Source organism: Chrysoperla carnea, chromosome 5, assembly GCF_905475395.1.
Source record: "Chrysoperla carnea chromosome 5, inChrCarn1.1, whole genome shotgun sequence".
NCBI classification, from domain to species: Eukaryota; Metazoa; Arthropoda; class Insecta; order Neuroptera; family Chrysopidae; genus Chrysoperla; species Chrysoperla carnea.
The window spans coordinates 67,765,182-67,783,618 of NC_058341.1; the positions used below are offsets into that span (position 1 = coordinate 67,765,182).

At 30.7% G+C, this 18,437-nt stretch overlaps 1 protein-coding gene across 1 annotated transcript; it reads left to right on the forward strand.

The window, feature by feature from the left end:
• The first annotated feature begins 2,155 nt into the window (after positions 1–2,155).
• LOC123301353 (acetylcholine receptor subunit alpha-like) lies at positions 2,156–14,720 on the forward strand. Its single transcript, XM_044884091.1, has 9 exons — positions 2,156–2,240; positions 5,284–5,610; positions 6,935–7,299; positions 7,367–7,473; positions 10,979–11,198; positions 11,266–11,452; positions 11,933–12,085; positions 13,728–13,894; positions 13,970–14,720. Exons 1-9 carry the CDS (start codon positions 2,156–2,158, stop codon positions 14,126–14,128), a joined length of 1,770 nt encoding a protein of 589 aa, XP_044740026.1. The 3' UTR covers positions 14,129–14,720.
• The last annotated feature ends 3,717 nt before the right edge of the window (positions 14,721–18,437 follow it).

Here is an 18,437-nt window from a genome sequence, read left to right on the forward strand (position 1 = left end):
CCCAAAGATTGTTCCCTACACCAGTGAGAATACGCAAAAAAAATTTCAGCTTTTATACTTTAAAGTGTGTCTGGCAGGCGCTGGCACTTAGTCCATTATGTATCTGTATTCTTTGATGGTGCACTTAGGGATACTGGTGCTATGAAACTTTTTCTACCGTAGATATTGTAGGTACTATAACTTAAAATAAAATTTTGTTGCAAATGTTTGCGAAAAAATGCCTAAAAGATGCTATTTTTCAATTGAATTTATTTATTTATAAGGGTGTAGGAAACAAAATCGCTAATTAAAGCAGGCATTTCACTCTTTCGATTCCCGTCAAGCAGATTGTGATCGGATAAAAAATCAGACCTTGGGGCCTGCCTAATGTTAACAATTTTTTTCAGACATTTAGTGCAAAATGGAATTGTGCAAAAATTATCAGGCTGAATGAAATGTTCCAAAGTTTATTTTTTCCGTTGAAGTTTCAGCTACGAGGTAGAGAGAAAAACAAATAGTTCTATAGAAACAGTGTTCTAGTGCACCATTTACGAGTTATATCGCTTACAAGGAAGTAAAATAAAATGGACTATGTAGGTCTATTATGCGAGTACCTTCTCCCCTCCCCCTCCAGAGATAAAAAAATATTCTGGTCTGTAACTGAAAACAACACTTAAAATCCGTAACTTCATGGGCCTTCATAAGATATAATTTTATCGGATGTGTTCTTCGCTATGTTTCAAGAAAATCTATTCAGCCGTTTGAAGATCATCACCTATTTTATGATTGTTATCCCGTATGCAACGCTAAACTCGAACTTAAAGAACAGCATAGAATATTGTCGAACAAATTATCTTCCAAACAAAAACAAAATCAAAATTGGTTCATCCGTTTAGGAGCTACAATGCCACAGATACACAAACACATTAAATTTATAACACCCTTCTTTGTTAGTCGGGGGTTAAAAGGAGGAAGGTTGTTTGAAAAGTAGAAATCGCTTATTTAGCTTATTTGAATTAAATGGGGCCGTGGAGGATGCTCAAAAGAAAGACTTTCACCTAGTTTATTATGTTTATAGTGCTCCGAACCAATATATGTTTATTATTTTATAATTTTTAATCCTCTGCGCCTAATACTCAACATTTTATTTGTATCCGTCTAACGCAGTATAAAATGCGTGTTTCGCATGTCTCACTGTGGAGAACAAATGCCTGAACTTATTTTAACAAATGAGGAATTGTTAGAAGTATGGTAACGGTACGGGTAACATACGATAGACAACAAATGCGATGCTCATAGGAATCGGATTTACGGACGTAGGATGCCATAATGACTTCCAGGTTGATATGTTATAGAGAGCAAACACGCAAACTAATTTCAACAAACGAGGTATCTGTAGAAACGTGAAGACAGTCCGGGCAAGAAAAGATGAATTCCTAAGAATATATGGGTATTGCGGTCTCTTCGTCGCCATATTTTCCACGAAGTTCTTCTACTATGTAGCCAAAAATTCTTTAATTATTTAAATGAATGGCGTTTAAAATAAAAGTTTTAAATAACTTTTTAATAAATCTATGAATGAAAAATTTTGCCGGATAAATTTATTGTTTAATAATTAGTAAGTGGTCATTGTGTCCGACAAATTTCCTGTTGCATTTTTTCAGACCCATAGCTTAAATATGACGCTATCGTACTTATTTGAGCACGCAGCACTTTCGAAAAAAGCCGTGGTAGTTTGTTAGACTCACGAAGTTTCAAGCATGTATTAATCATTATACAAATCACCCTTTCTGTCCCACGGTCTAAATAAATTAATCACCTTCGAAAATCCGAAACCAATAGAAAACATATATTTTCTACCTACTCGGCTATTTAATCATCTAGTAGTAAATATAAGTAGACCTCATTTAGCCTTTCTTTATAATTTACACAAAATAAAAAACGATCTTTATTTTCTTTAGGTTTCGGGTTGATGATAACTTATTTTTTCACCGTAAGTAGTTAAATTTTTGTTAGTTATTAAAAATTTTTTGTCTAGTTATTTAAAGGCATTTATTATGTTTATATCTAATTATCTTTTGAGCCAACCAGGAAACAGGATACTTGAAATCACAAGAGTGATAAAATAGTTGTTTATGTTCATTATGATGTTTCAGTTAGTTTGTATTTATTTACCATGATTAGTTTGTGCATTTTTGTGTTAATTTTGTTATTTAATCCAATCAATGGAGAATCTAAAAAAAATAATTCAATCAAAATTGGTAAGAAAATTAAAGTATTTTGTTTTTTATATCTTTAAGATTAAAAAAAAATACATTTTCCAATTTACGAAGGATCGTTTTATAGTCAAATCAATTTCTAACACAATCAATTTGTAATTATTATTCCCGGTCTACCTACATCGTGAACCTACTCATTAATTATAATTTAATTTAATTTGCCGATCCCGGATCTGCAAATTCTAAAAAAAAATCGCAAATCGAGGCTCAATAAGATCAGGGCTATTTCGAAAACTGGGATTGTTGGAAAAATTCAATATAATTTATACATAAAATAAAACACCGAAAAAACACCATTCGAATCTATGTATTCAAGCGAAACTGTACATATAAAACATACAAGCTATTTTTTTTTAGTTGACATATTCTTGAAATTCGAAAAATAGCTTTTATCGATGAAAATGCTTCAAACGAAAAATGTTTGGTGAGTAGGCGCACAACATACACAGACATTAAACGTGACTTAGGTTTTCAAGCTCACTTCATATTTGGTAATCGATAGATGAACACTTTAAGAAATTTAAAAAAATAACATTTTTGATTCGTAACATTTTTCCGCAAACCGTACAGTTTAGGCAAAAACAGACAAGTTTTACCCAAAATTGTTATTTCGTATAATTGTTTCTGCGAAATCAAGGCACAATTTGGAAAAAATTATCCAATAAATCCAATAAAAGTGGTTTGTTTTTCTATAAAGACCACTTTATTTCAAATTGAATGAACAAACGTACAAAAAGCTAGATTTTTGCTATCAATTATAACTGCCTAAACTACTCGGTTTACACCAAGCCAAGAACAATAAATTTCATTTCAATATTGTAATTATTTATAAAGAACAACTTTCTAATTTAAAGCAATCATTTAATGTTTATCAGTTATGAATCAGAGTGAGTTTTTAATTGAACCTGAAAACGATGCCGAGTAAGATCCAATTCGATGCTAATATTTTTCGTTCGATTAAATTTATTTATCATATGTCAACTTAAAAAAAACACCCTGTAAATGGTATGCATGAAAGGGCGGCAATTCTTATTTTTGCACCGAGTGGGAAAATAGCTAAATCGGGCCCGTTTTATAGATTGTTGTAATATCGTCAAAAATCTCACATTAATATTTTTTCAGATAGTACTTAAATATAAATTAAAAAATTTGAAAAAAAATATGGTTTAACATGAAACAATTTACTATCGTTGGAAATTTATCTTAAAGTTTTCTCGAATTTACGTTTTCATTGTAAGCTAAAAAAATGTTTAGATAATTAGCGTAAAATTTTTTGGCTTCGTGGAGACATTCTTATTTATATACTTAAGATCACGTCAAAAGCGCTTAAAAAATTTTAATACTTTATTTATAATAACTTTTTTAAGTAAAAATTAATAACCAAAAATTATATAATTATATAAGAAGGACTACTCGAAGCCAAAAAATTTTACGCCAATTATTTAGCTTACAATGAAAATGAAAATTCGAGAAAATTTCCCTAAACGGTTTATGTTTCTAAACTATTTTTCATAAAGTCGATGGTTTCCGAAATATTGGCCAAAAATTTTTTATGTATACATAGTGTTAATTAACGCAAACCCAGCACTTCTGAAATTGGCGTTAGAAGGGTCTTAAACTAGATGCCAAAACCTTCCTATTTTTTAGTTTTTTTTCCTTTGTTTATGAAATCGCTTATTTTCAGTTATTTTAAACGGCCTAACACGAAAAATATCATAAATATTTTATAAATTAAAAATATTAAAATAAAATTATAATAAATATTTTTAATTTTTTTAAATATTAAAAATTTTTACGTAAACTTTGTACAGAGCCTTTTTTATAAACTCGCGAACGTAAAATTAACTCACGAACAAATTTTATAATAGCTAAAACTGCCTCACTAACTTAATAGTTTACAAAATATTTGAAAAAAACCTATTTTCACGAGAAAATTTCTTTCATAGATCATTTCTTGCGTCCAAATAAAGGTTATCCGAGTGAAAAAAACACTTTGATTTTTTAAGCTGATCGACTGTTTTTATACCATGCATATATGTAATATGCAAGGTATACTAAGTTTAGTCCCAAGTGTGTAACGCTTAAAAATATTGATGCTACGCACAAAATTTTGGTATAGGTGTTCATAAAATCACCTAATTAGTCCATTTCCGGTTGTCCGTCCGTCCGTCTGTGGACACGATAACTCAAAAACGAAAAAAGATATCGAACTGAAATTTTTTCAGCCGAGTTCAGTCGAGTTAGTAAATGAGCACCATAGGTCAATTGGGTCTTGGGTCCGTAGGACTCATCTTGTAAACCGTTAGAGATAGAACACAAGTTTAAATGTAAAAAAATGTTCCTTATAACAAAATAAACAACTTTTGTTTGAAACATTTTTTCGTAAACATCATTGTTTACCCAGGAGGGCTCCAATTAGGCGGAAATTTTATAGTATGTACTATTATTGAATATCAGTTATGTATGTGTCACATGTATGTATACTCAATGTCACAAAAAATGCTCGTTTTAAAACATTCTAAGTGTTACTATTATAACATAACATATGATGCGTACGCTTAGAATGGTTTTAACTGTGGCACTTTTTCTGACAGTGAGTGTATGTGTTATGTGATAAAAAAATCAAAACTGACTATGCATGGTATTTCAACTATTAACTCTGTCAATTGTTTGTTTTCACTTGTTTTTATATTATTTTTCTAGGCTATAATAGAGTGCTAAACACAAAAGCTCTCTTTTTTAGGTCGAGTAACAAGTAATTTATGAACTCCCAAATAAGCAAACAAATATAATAACTTCGGTGTAAAATAAAAATGTAAAATATATTAGAGAAAACGTACCTATACTACTATAGGGCAAAATGTTTCCACTCAAAGATGTTCCTCACTCGTGTTTCTGAATGCTGAAACATGGTGTTGTTTATTAACTTATATATTCATCGACACTAAGACTGCAATAATAATTTATTTTTGTTGAATATCGATTCATTTACCATTTATAAACAAATTTTAATTATTTTTTCTAGATTATACAACATGTAAAAAGTTAATAACTAATCATGGCTATGGTTACAAAAATTTTTACGAAATAACTGAATTAGAAAATCATTCGCCAAGATACATTCTAGATTTACATTTTGCAGTCCAAGCAGCAAGGGATGCTCATATTCTATTAACACCATCACCAGATGTTACTATCAACGATCCAGTCTATGAAATAGTTTTGGGTGGTGGTTTAAATACATTTACTGATATTCGACGGCAAAAACATCGTAATACAAAAACCACAGCACAAACAAAAAATTTATTATCACGGCATGAATTGAGACCATTCTGGTTGCGCGTGTCTACAGGTAAAAATAAAAAATTATTATTTAAAAAAAGAAAATGAAAAAACTGTTTTAGGCCACAGCCAAGATAATCACGGAAACAAAGCAATGAAGTTCGAAAAATTTGAACAATAAGTCGGATTTGAATGCGGTTTTCTGCATTCGATTCATTAGAGCGTCAGGAAATTTTGTGACCCAAATTGATTAATAAGAAATTAAAAATACGCAATATGCATTTTATAATTATACCATGCATATATGTAATATGCAAGTATACTAAGTTTAGTCCCAAGTTTGTAACGCATAAAAATATTGATGTTAAGAAAAAAATTTTGGTATAAATTTTCATAGAATCACCTAATTAGTCCATTTTCGGTTGTCTGTCCGCCTGTCCGTCTGTCTGCCAACACATAACTCAAAAACGAAAAGAGATATCAAGATGAAATTTTTACAGCGTACTCAGGACGTAAAAAGTGGAGTCAAGTTCGTAAATGAGCAACATAGGTCAATTGGGTCTTGGGTCCGTAGGACCCATCTTGTAAACCGTTAGAGATAGAACAAAAGTTTAAATGTAAATGTTCCTTATAAAAAACTAAACAGCTTTTGTTTGAAACATTTTTTCGTAAACATCACTGTTTACCCGTGAGGGTGTAAATTAGGCGTAAATTGTGTAGTATGTATTATACGGGAATATCAGCTATATTAGTTATGCTTGTGTGGCATGTATGTGTAATGTGATAGAGTAATCAACACTGTTTATGCATGGTATTAAACAATTAACTTAATCAATTGTTTGTTTTCACTTGTTGTATTTTAAATTCACCATAAATAAACTAAATTCACAATTCGGTTAATAGTGATGAAAATGATTCCAAACTTGTTACCCGGTGGTTTTTGGGGTCGCTGAACACGAATATTGCGGACCTGTTTGTTTTTGAAAATTGATGGACTGCCGCTGACACTTGAAGGGGTTAGCGACCAAAATGATCCCCCTAAGGTAGAAGTATGACAAAATATCAACAAAATATAAATTTTTTTATTAACTTTCCTAGCAGTACTTGCGGAATTAACATTTGGGTCAATTTCAAAACTTCAAATACTTATTAAGAGACGGGTAAAGATAGAGGCTCGAGATTTGGTTCAAAATACGTATTTTTGAAATCAATAAATCAAAAATCCCAAAAGACCGCCTTTTTCCAAATTTTTTCAAAAAACTCGACAATAAGAGATCGTTCCGGTGCAAATTTTTGTGAAACTTTTTTGGATTTTCGTTCATGATAACATTTCTAACCCGCCCCCGATGATCACGAAGTGTATACCTTAAAAATTTTTCTTTCTGTTTACTTAGATGGGTTAATTCAAATGGGCAACGAAGGGGAAGAACTTGCATTTGTATCTTGGAAAGATCCCGATCCATTACCAATTCGATATGTAAGTTTTGGTACATGGACGAATGTGGAGGCTGAATGGATGTTTGATTGTAAATTACCAGTATCGAATTATACAGAAGAAGGAAGTATATTACTTGATGTACCTAAAAATATTCCAACGGCCCAAAAATTATATAACGATTTATTTAATGAATACGACCCATATGTTATGCCACAATTTGTAAATGAACCATTAATATTGTTGCTGAACTTTAAACGGCCACGAATTTTGAATATTAACGAGCAAAAATCTATGATTCGATTACAAGCCATTGGTGATTTGGTAATAAATAATTTCAAATAATTTCTAACAATTGAATATGTTTTGATTTTGATTTTTCTTTTTGTAGAAATGGCATGATTCAAAGTTAAAATGGACGCCCAGTACTTATGATAATATTACATTTATCAAATTAAAAAACAGAAATATTTGGTTGCCAGAAATTCATTTGTATAAGTAAGTTCAAACCTTAAGGGGTAACGATATTTCTTGTTCATATGGGCACGGCCATGTTTTCTTCCTACTGCTGACATCTGGCGTCGAGAAGAAAACATGTATATAATGCTACCTACATTTTGACATTATGAAAACGAACTTTTTTGAAGACATCTTGTGCAAAATGCAAAATTTTTATCAGGTCTGATTTAAAATCAAAACTTACATTAAAATGTAAGTCGACGCCCGATCGTAATAATCTACTCTTACATATAAATTTAAATAAATAAATAACAAATTTCTACATATTTTTTAAAATTTGTATATAATTCTATTTTATTAAAAAACTAACCCCATAAAAACCAAGTTTTTAATATAAAGCTACCTACATTAGGGAAAATAAATCAGGTTAGCGTTTTCACGTATAAAATTTTATATAATCAATTGGTAATCAGTTAAAAGTTACAGATCTGACCCAATTTGAGTAAAAATTGACTCAAATTATAACTTATTTATCATATATAAATGTAAGTCGGTACCCGATCAATATTTTTATAGAAAATTTATTTGTAAATAAACTTAGCTTACATAGAAATGTAAATTGGCGTCAAATCGTTAAAATTTACGAGTACAGATATACAATTATTACTATAAAATATAATTATAACACATGATAAATAAAATTATAACCTATTTTATTTCGGAAATTGACTGTTTACCTAAAGTAAATGGAGAACATATTTGAAATTGTAGATGTTGACTGCTATGCCATTTCTTGTCACCAAAAATATTTTAATAGTTTATACACGAATTTCCTAATAGTACATATTAGTCCTAATACAAGAACCAAAGTTTAAAAAATTTATAATATTATATTTTTATTGAAGTTCCTATCGAATTTTCGAGAAATTTTTAATAAAAAAATGCTTATTCATATTACAAATTGTATTTAGAAGGGCTATAGACTTTGGTTTTCATATTTTATAAAACGAATTTAAAATATTAACAAAAAATAATAACCTCACATAAGATCGATACATAAATTTGTAAATTTTTTTTATTTTGATTAAAATTTACAAAATTTAAGTCTTTAATGCATGCAAATTTTCAGGTCATTTTATTGAAGGCAACATAGAAAATACCATGGAGGTTATAAAGAAGGAGAACGATCGCTATGTGCTAAAGCATTATTAGCGCACCTGTCCCTGAAAATTTGTAGAATTTATAGTTCATTTTTCAGCCACCAGCCGCGCTGTCGTCGGTAAGTAGTATATTAGCGCACAACAGCCCGCATTTAATGAGACAACTTAGCGATCCCAGTGCCTCACTTATTTTGTCCATATTTTGGGGACAATATTTTTTATTGCGATCGTTCTCCTACTTTATAACCTCCATGGAAAATACTTTGTTTAAAAAAATGACGATAATCTTCATATGACTATAACTCCTTAAGCAATATCTAAAAGCAATATACGATACTATGATAGGATGTTATTCTAAAAATATTTCAGACCAATAAACAGAAGCTAAGGTGTACATCTAGCATATTTTTAATATGAATACTCTTATTTGTTTACAGGAACGAATATAAATATTTTAATCGAATTTTGTGTAGAGTTATTTCCACAAGTACCGAATACATACAGTACAGCGTGTCGCATTTAAGATGAAGACACCCTCATATTTTCATTATTTACAAAAATATCGATTTGAAATTTTTGCACAGTCATACAGGGTGGGGGGTCACATTTTTCAAGATATTTAACCGAAATTCGAACCTTCAACTCAGCCTACTACATGTTGACAAATAGGGCCGATTCTTAATATTTTGTTTAACGTCAGAATGATTAGAGATATCGAAAAAAAATTACTAAAAAAAGTTTAGAAAATTTTTATCTTGTCCATATATCGATTTTTATGACAAAATTCGCGTTTTTAATTTTTTCATTATTTTGGTCTACACAATTATTTATTGAAATATTTGAATACATAACACTGTTAAATTATCAATTTGTCCAGTTTTTACATTCCATAACACACTAGTTATAAAAGTTTAGTTTTTATTTTTATAACTAGTGTACTATGGAATATAAAATTTGGACATATTGATAATTTAAAATTGTCATGTAAGTCGTTATAAGGGTATAAAACAATATTCTAAACAGCTTTTTCAAATAGTTTTTTTCGATATCTCTAACCATCTCTGACGCTAGACAAAATATTAAGAATCGGTCCTATTTGTCAATTTATAGTAGGCTAAGTTTAAAGTTCTGATTTCGACTAAGTATCTTAAAAAATGTTACTTATTCCTCTGTATGACTGGGCAAAATTTAAATGCGACACACTGTATATAAATTTCAAAACAAAATTATAATGAATCTACGTTTCATGGGTTCAATTATTCAATCCGCCAAAAAATTTTGTTATTTTTAAAATGTTATTGACGTTTATAAGGAAATAATCTAGGTAAATACTTTTAAATAGTAAATAGTCGAACGAGGTCTAAGGCCCGACATACACGTTTCGATATACCGGACAGGTTTACCTGAACAGGTCACTTGTATGACTGCTGGCATATCTGTGCAGGTGTAGCGACCAATGCAGGCGATCGGATAAGAATTGAAATTCAATTTTTATTACCGGCACAAGCGAAGATACCTGATAGCATGTGTGAGTGGTCCGGCAAACCTGCGCAGACATAAAGTTAGGTGTGGCTTATTCTTGGGTAGAGAACAGTCTTTCATGGGGAGACATAGTAGTTCTCGTAACTTTATTTGTCTTTTGAATTGGGGAAGTTGCAAGTGATACTAGTTTTTGGTTGAATTCTTCATTCATCCGCAAGTAATTACGGTAATATAATGGCTCTAAGCTAAAATCTTGCCTGAGTGAATTCATTTCTCGTTGTAAGCCATTCTCTACACCAAACTTTGTGTTTCCGCTTCTTTTTATTACACTTCATGGCCACTAGCAACCCGACTAGAGCGATTGCGTTGTCGTCATCTTTGCTTGTCATTTTTTCTCGACTCGAATAGAAATTTTCCGGTTTACCGTAGTGTGCGTTTGCTATAGCCTGCACAGGTATACCATTACATGTATGAAAAATCAATCAATTAAAATCAATTTTCAAACCTAGGTACGTGGAAAAATAAAAATATGGATGAAACAGCAAACATCTCTTATCGTTTTTTCGAAAAGATAACTGTTTAAAAAAAAAAAAATCGTGATTATCAGACCTCCACCACTAAGGTCATTTTTCCCTCTCATTAATGTATGAGTGAATATAAACGAAGCTATCAGAAATATTAGTCGGTAATGTAGGTAAAAATAAAAGTTTATTTATGAATGTAGGTACACATTTATATAAATGTATGTGTAAAAATAAAGGACCCCCCTCTGAGTGGCCGATATTTTGATACAAAGTTTTTACAACCAAATAAACAAACTGTGGAAAATTTCAAAGCTGCAACACTTTTTGCCATTCTGATATTTAGTTTCATTGTACTAAAAATATTTATTTATTTTATAGTTCGTTGCGCTCAAAGGATGGAAATGTTTTGGAAAAAGGAAATATTATTATTTGGAACGATGGTCTAGTACAATGGAATCCAAATGTTAACTTGGAAGTGAAAGCAAATGAACCTAACTTATTAGAATGGCCTAATGATAAAATGAAATTTCAATTTGTCTTAGGATTATGGTCTGATGGTTTGAATGCAACAATTTCACCAAATTCATCGTTTTCCACAGTACGAATGAATGAATGAATTAAATAAATCGCTTATTAAAATTGTAACAATATTCTAAATCTTTTAGAAAATGGAACAAGAGTTACTTGAATGGAAAATTGTGAATTATTCTTACCAGCATTTTACAGATATAATAACGCCATGGGTTTATATTTCCGACGGACTATTTAACGATACATCAGCATTACTTTTAACTATAGAAATTCAAAGAATCAATCCAGTGTTAGGATATGTGTATCATTCCATTTATTTAAGTAAGTAAACAATGAGTCGCATGGTGAAGACTGAGGACACTTGTTCGATTTGGGGGGCTTGGTACGCACTATTTATAGAACTTCTGTGAACAATGCTAGGTGGGGATAACACTATTAAATTAATTAACCTGTAAAATGTTAGATTTTTTGCTCACAAAAAATAACAAAAGTAAATGAGTGTTTGTTAGCACATTACAGTGTCACATTTAGCCTCTGAACTACTAAACCGATTTTGATAGAACAAAAGATATCAAATTAAATTAAACGCTACTAAATATTTTACTTTAAATAATTTAATTTAGATGGTTACTTAAATTACACATTCAAGCATACGTTTCTCTTTTGCTAAGACGTTGATAATTTCGTCGATATCCAGGTTCACATTTTGTGTATATTTAGAAGAACCCGGATAATCATTCCTAAGCCAACTGAAAGAGTTGCCCGTATTAATTATTTATAAGTTTTATTTTTCCTTTTCAGTTGTTGCAGCAAGTATAATGTTAACATTTTGCGTATCTAGTGAAAATTATGCAAAAATTGGCTTAATATGCTTTCAATTTTTATTATTCACTCTTGTTTTAATATCAATATTAATGAGAATGCCACCAGAATCGAAAACTTTGCCCAAAATAGGTAAGATATATTAAGACTTTTCTAATTCTGTGTCTATTTGGAGTCTGATCACTGTTTACACTGCACTGAGTTAGGATTGCGTTCACAATAGTTTGTAGTATACACTGAACTATAATAAATGTGTATTCTTTGAAAATATTTTCATTCAATTCATGAATATTTAATTTTGAGGCAATTAAGAGCAATTCTTTCCAATTTTACTTATTCTACGGCCGACTAGCAGTTAGTTAAGTTTAAGGGTGAGGTATATCTCTGTTTTCTGTAATGGTGTCCCATTTTTGAACGCAACAGCTAAAAACTTCAGAACCCAATCAACTCGCAATAACAACAAGAGATACAAAATGCTAAAATACATGGTATTGTATGTGTCATGCAGGCTACTTTTGAGTAATTTGACTTCACAAACAAAAAAATGCTGCCCTAAAATGAGTTTAAATTGAAAAAAATCGCATGTATGTATGTTATAGTTTATGGCCATTTGAACAAGTTTCCATAGACCCGAGATAAAAAAAAAACAGTTTTTTTAAAGATAATTTAAAAAAATGTAATGCAAGTATTCGACAGACTGTCGGGAGAACAATGCATTTTGACATCCAGGAACAAGGTGGAACAAGCACGGCTTCAAAATCGAAATCGGTGTAGGCTCCAGAATATACTGTTATCGTTAATGAATTACGCATATCTTGGTAAATAATGTTGCAAACTAAAGTGTATGCCGTAAATAAATGTGCAATCGAAAACCTTCAGCGTAATCACAAAAATAAAATAGTATATGTTCTATCAAAAAGTCAGGCTACGCTCAAAGCCTTAAATTCATTTGAAATAAACTCCAAAACTATTATGGGGCACCTCGAAGCATAAAAAAATTTCGTAAACATAAACAAGTCAATATTAGTTAGTAGCCTGGAAACTCGGGTAATTAGACTGGGACTAGCTGGAAAATTAGCCAAAATGGTTGTATGTATTCCGTTAAACAGCTCAAAATCATATCTTAGGGTACCGAAAATCACAATTAAAACTAAAATAAATTAATAGATGGCACATGAATCAAAACGTGCATGCCCAAGGTTAGGTTAGGTTATGTTAGGTTAGGTTAGGTTAGGCAAGGTTAGAGCGGCTGTCCTGGGTTGGGACACACTTAGACCATAGAATCCGTTGGGATACCGAAAAAGAGTTGTCCTATTCAGAACTCCATGAACCATTTGGAACTGTTTAGCTACAGCAGGAGTGCTTTGATGTCAACGGACTTTAGGCCGGATACTTCGTCAAACAGACACTGGCTCAAGTAATTCTATACTGAGACATCGTTTCCTCCTCCACTCCACTGTGACAGCTCCTGCATTAGTCGTGATACACTGTCTGGCCCAGGCGTTCATGACCAAAACTACGTAACAAAATTGGCAATTTTGGATTTAAAATCTTGTCTCTTTCTGAATTTAAAATCTTCTGAAATAATCATCGCACAGGAAATTGTCTCATATCATTTGAAAACTTAAACTGCCTTCTTTAAAGCCTGGGGTTTGGATTTTAGGATTATTGTCCAATACTTAAAATAAGGCAATAATGTCTATTTGTAGGTACTTGCTTCGTGCTGTACTGTGCTTATTTAAAGAAAATTTAAAAACATTTTTTTATTTTCTAGTTCAATTTTGTTGCTGTGGAATGTTATTATCTACATTTTTACTAGTTATCACAATATTAATAATACACATCATTCGAAACGAACATACTCAACCCCTACCAAAATTTATTTGTAATTTATTAGCTTATCAACCAGTTCAAATGATATTTTTACTGCCGAACTTGAGGGTATGTATCCTAAAAAAAAGTTTCTTTCCTGTAAATAATTTTTCCAAATAATCCCCAATGTCTTTTGTATTTCAGAACTTTAAAACGTATGGCCAATTTAGTCAAAAAGAACAAACGGAAAATAATTGTATGGATATCAATGATTTATGGAATAGTTTTGGATTACTTTTGGATCGAATAATGTTTATTTTATATTCATTTTTAGTATCATTTTTATTCATACATTATTTTTAATTACTTGTACAAAATACTGGGCGACGACGATAACTTTTTGACGCCAGTGAATTTCGTTCTGGTAATTTGTTTAAAGAGAATCGATCGCCAGGTTGTTTAGTCCTGGCGCGTTTCGACTAAAGCTGGAAAATGAGTGGTTAATTAAGGCCAAACGATTTTGATTCTATGATTAAAAATCCCAAAAAATACAGTGTGTTCAGAGGTACTTATCCTTGTAAATTTTCTTACTTTGCATTTTAAGAAAAAAAGTAATTTTTTATAAAATATTTTGCTTATTCTGCAAATTATGTAGGCATATTTAAAATTTCTAAATAATGTATTTTCTTTTTGGTAAACCACCCTTTCTTATTTTATATATTGATAAAATGCTTGTTAGAAAAGTTGCTCGCAATTAGTAGTTACGACTCTATAATAGAAAAAAATTGTTACTAATTTAAAAAAAAATAAAATAACACTTCAAAAATGGTAAACTGTCAACTGATGGTTGCTAAGGAAGTTGAAATAGTCTACAATAGACTTTATAGTCTATTATGGATTAAGAGCTTGGCCAAAAAAAAATTCATTGAATTTACTAAAGCTGATAATTTGAGGATTGGCTATAGTAGTTGTGTATACACACACATACTGCGGCCAATCAAGCGAACGATAGAACAGGAGTCAGATATATGCTATCGAAACGGCTTAGTACTAAAATGAATTTACTGAAGCTGAAAATTGTTATACAGATTGTATATGGCATATAAATAACAGTTATGATTGTCAGTTAGCTAGGTGTTAGAACAGGGCTGGTCAATCAGCCCTTATTTATGAACAACATTTTGTCAACTTATAAAAAGGAAAGGTAGTTAACCAAAAAGAAAAATAATAATTCCAAATTTTTGGTTATCCTGTACATTATTTAGAAGTTTTAAATATGCCTACATTCTTTTCAGAATAAGCGAAAGTTTTAATAAAGAATGAAATGCAAAAAAAAAATTAAAAAAAAAAAATTTACAGTATAGTATAAAACCCAAAATTTGAGCATGTAAATGGGTCGCTTAATTTACCACTCATTTTCCCTATCTTGCTTCGAATGCTCCAGAGTAAAGTTTCGCAGACACATGGTCTGACTGAACCTACGAATCGACTCTTTTTACACAAATTACCAACTCAAAATGCAATGATGAAACTTGTCTAAGCCCCCTGGACCATAATGGTTAATTTTCAATAAAAATTAGTACCTATCAAATTTTTGTTTTGTCTGGCAATTATGGGCATTTAGTTACCAATAAAATCTCCATAGTGTGTTTGTTAAATTTAATATATAATTGGGAGTTTATGACTCACCATCTTTCTTCAATTTTTGGGAGTGGCATACCCCATTAACTTGTTGTGCATTAATTATCCGGAGGGCTGAAAGAACACAGTCTATTTTAGACTTTTGTCAGTTTCTGTGATAAAATTTTCTCGAATTGATACGTATTTTGGGGTTTATTTCTTTGACTAGTAGCCCACAGAATATATTTGTACTTAATTTTAAACGACAAAAAAAATTTTTTTTCAAAAAAAGTTCTGCAAGGGTATTAATTCACTAACAAAAACTAGTTTAAGAGGGAATATTACCTAAATTATTACGACGTAAACACATTAACTTAATGTTCATAGCTCGAGATCCAGAAATGACAGATTCACAAAAAACTACCACAATATTTATTAAAGGCTTATAAATAACTGTGCCCATTTACAAAACATTACTGTTCTTATTTTTTGAGGTATTTAACAAAAATTGTCACAAAATAAATGAAATTTAATATTATTATATTACGCTTGGCAACGTTGCATCAAAAAATAATTTCATTAAATAATGATATGATTGTAATTTTTATTAAGTTAAATAAAATAAAAATATTTCATTAAAAATTTTTGTTTATACACAATTGAACTTTCTATGAAATTAAAATTTTCAAATACTTTTATTAGATTAGGATTTCATGAACTGATATATCGTAAAATGTCAGCATAGACATATCAGTGTTGTCAGATTTCATTCGTCACAATGTAACATTTTTTTAAAAGATTTTTGTAACCATCAAACTTCTTTGAAATAATTAAATATAGAATCTAACAAGTGAGAAGAAACAATTGACTGAGTTAATTGTTGAAACACCATGCATAGTCAGTGTTAATTTCTTTATCACATAACACATACAAAAATGTATAGACAGTGTTGATGCGCAATCGTTTGTTTTTTTGACGTCACGTAAATAACAAAAGACATTCACTTTTAAATAGACACACACACAACTGATATTCCTATATTAATACATACTATAAAATTTGCACCTAATTAACGCCCTCGTGGGTAAACAGTGATGTTTACAAAAAAATGTTTCAAACAAAAATTTTTTATTTTTTTATAAGGAACATTTTTTACATTTAAACTTTTGTTCTATCTCTAAGGGTTTACAAGATGGGTCCTACGGACCCAAGATCCAATTGACCTATGTTGCTCATTTACGAACTTGACCTCACTTTTTACGTCCTGAGTACGCTGTAAAAATTTCAGCTCGATATCTTTTTTCGTTTTTGAGTTATCGTGTCCACAGACGGACGGACGGACGGACGGACAACCGGAAATGGACTTATTAGGTGATTTTATGAACACCTATGACAAAATTTTTTTCCTAGCATCATTATTTTTAAGCGTTACAAACTTGGGACTAAACTTAATATACTATGTATATTTCATATATGCATGGTATAATAATAAAATAATCTTTTTAAACAGGCAAAAATTTATATTTTTATCAATTTAAAATGTTAAAAATTTGTTTATTTAAAGTTGGTAGGAGATACTTTGTTCTATGTATTGTGCATGGGGAAAAGTGGGAGAAGGACAATGAGACCTCCTTCCATTTTTATAACAACCTTACGTTTAAAGAAAAAACAAATTCTAAGAGGATAAATTATACTAGTTTATATTTTTTAAACTTACCTTAAATTATAAAAATTCCAATCTGATTAATTTAACGAAATATTCTTAAAAATACAAACGAAACTGCATCTCGTTAACGGTACGTCGGTTCAAACAACTGCTAAGGAATTTTCTCCATAAAATTTCATTATTTATTCTACTCTAATTATGGTACACCCTATAGAAATGAATGACGATTTATACAATTATTTCTGGCAATATTCTGAATGTAGGTAGTACTTCCTGAAGAATAATTGCTAAAATTTGAAAAAAGCCGAAATTTTCATGGTTGAAAATTTTTTACAAAGCTGCGTTCAGCGCCCTATATTACAAACTTGGATTATTCATTAGATCAACATGATAATCAAGTCTGCAAAATATGAGAACTACCGGATTTAACGCAAATTACACCGTACTCAGGCGACAAGGTTACTGGATTATACATAAATTCATGCAATTTCACCACTTGAAATATATTTTATGGAAAAACGAGTGCCGCTGGTTATAAATATCTTTATAGGAAATTATTTGTCAAACTCTTAATTAATAAATATTAGTTTTCCAAATTTTTCTTTAAAAAATTTGGCTTTTACCAGTTCGTCGTAAACTTTAACAGCCCAAATCTATAAATTTAACACGATAAGGGGTATTAAAAAATGCACTTACTTATAAAGAGAATTAATGAGAATGAATATAAACGATTTAAAAATTTTCCTGAGAAAACGACATTTTTTTGGTCCTTCCCGAGGATTGTCTATGACTAGACTACCCAGAAGATGGAATTCATACCTTCCATCTTCGGATTAGCGTATTTAAGATAAGGTAACCAATCGTCGATTTCAATTTTTTTACCATGGTTAAGAGAGAAATTTTGGGTGGGTGGGAGTGAAGGAATGAACAAGTTAGAGGCTGAGGCTTTCAAGGTGGTAAAAAGAGGGTAGTAAAGGGAAATAAGGACGCGAATACATATGAGAGATTGAATGTGTAAAAGTATGTGAGCGAAGCGAACGAAAAGATTGAAGGGCGCTATCAAATCGGAGACATTATTTGGGGTAATGGAGGCGAAGCGAAAGAGGTTGAACAGGGAGCGAGTGGTCAAGGAACGATTTTATATTAAAAGATTAATTTTTGTGAAAAATGGGCTTATTATAATTAAATGCCAAATAATACTAATATTCAGTACACTATTTTGGCATCATGTCATGTATGTGTGTATAATTATTTGTTATACATGCATGTGAATCGTATTAGCAGCTATGCTGTTGTTACACTGTTAATTCTAAAATGCTATAGTCCTCTCGCTAATGGTATGTTGAATGTTAGTATATATAAAGAACACTTTCCTCTGTGGTCGTT

Bases quoted from the DNA above. Each gene is read 5' to 3' on its own strand.
- LOC123301353 (XM_044884091.1), top strand. From the start codon at position 2,156: ATGATTAGTTTGTGCATTTTTGTGTTAATTTTGTTATTTAATCCAATC. The intron at 11,199-11,265 runs GTACGAATGAAT...TAAATCTTTTAG, and splicing joins CAAATTCATCGTTTTCCACA to AAAATGGAACAAGAGTTACT. The intron at 13,895-13,969 runs GTATGTATCCTA...TTTGTATTTCAG, and splicing joins TTTTACTGCCGAACTTGAGG to AACTTTAAAACGTATGGCCA.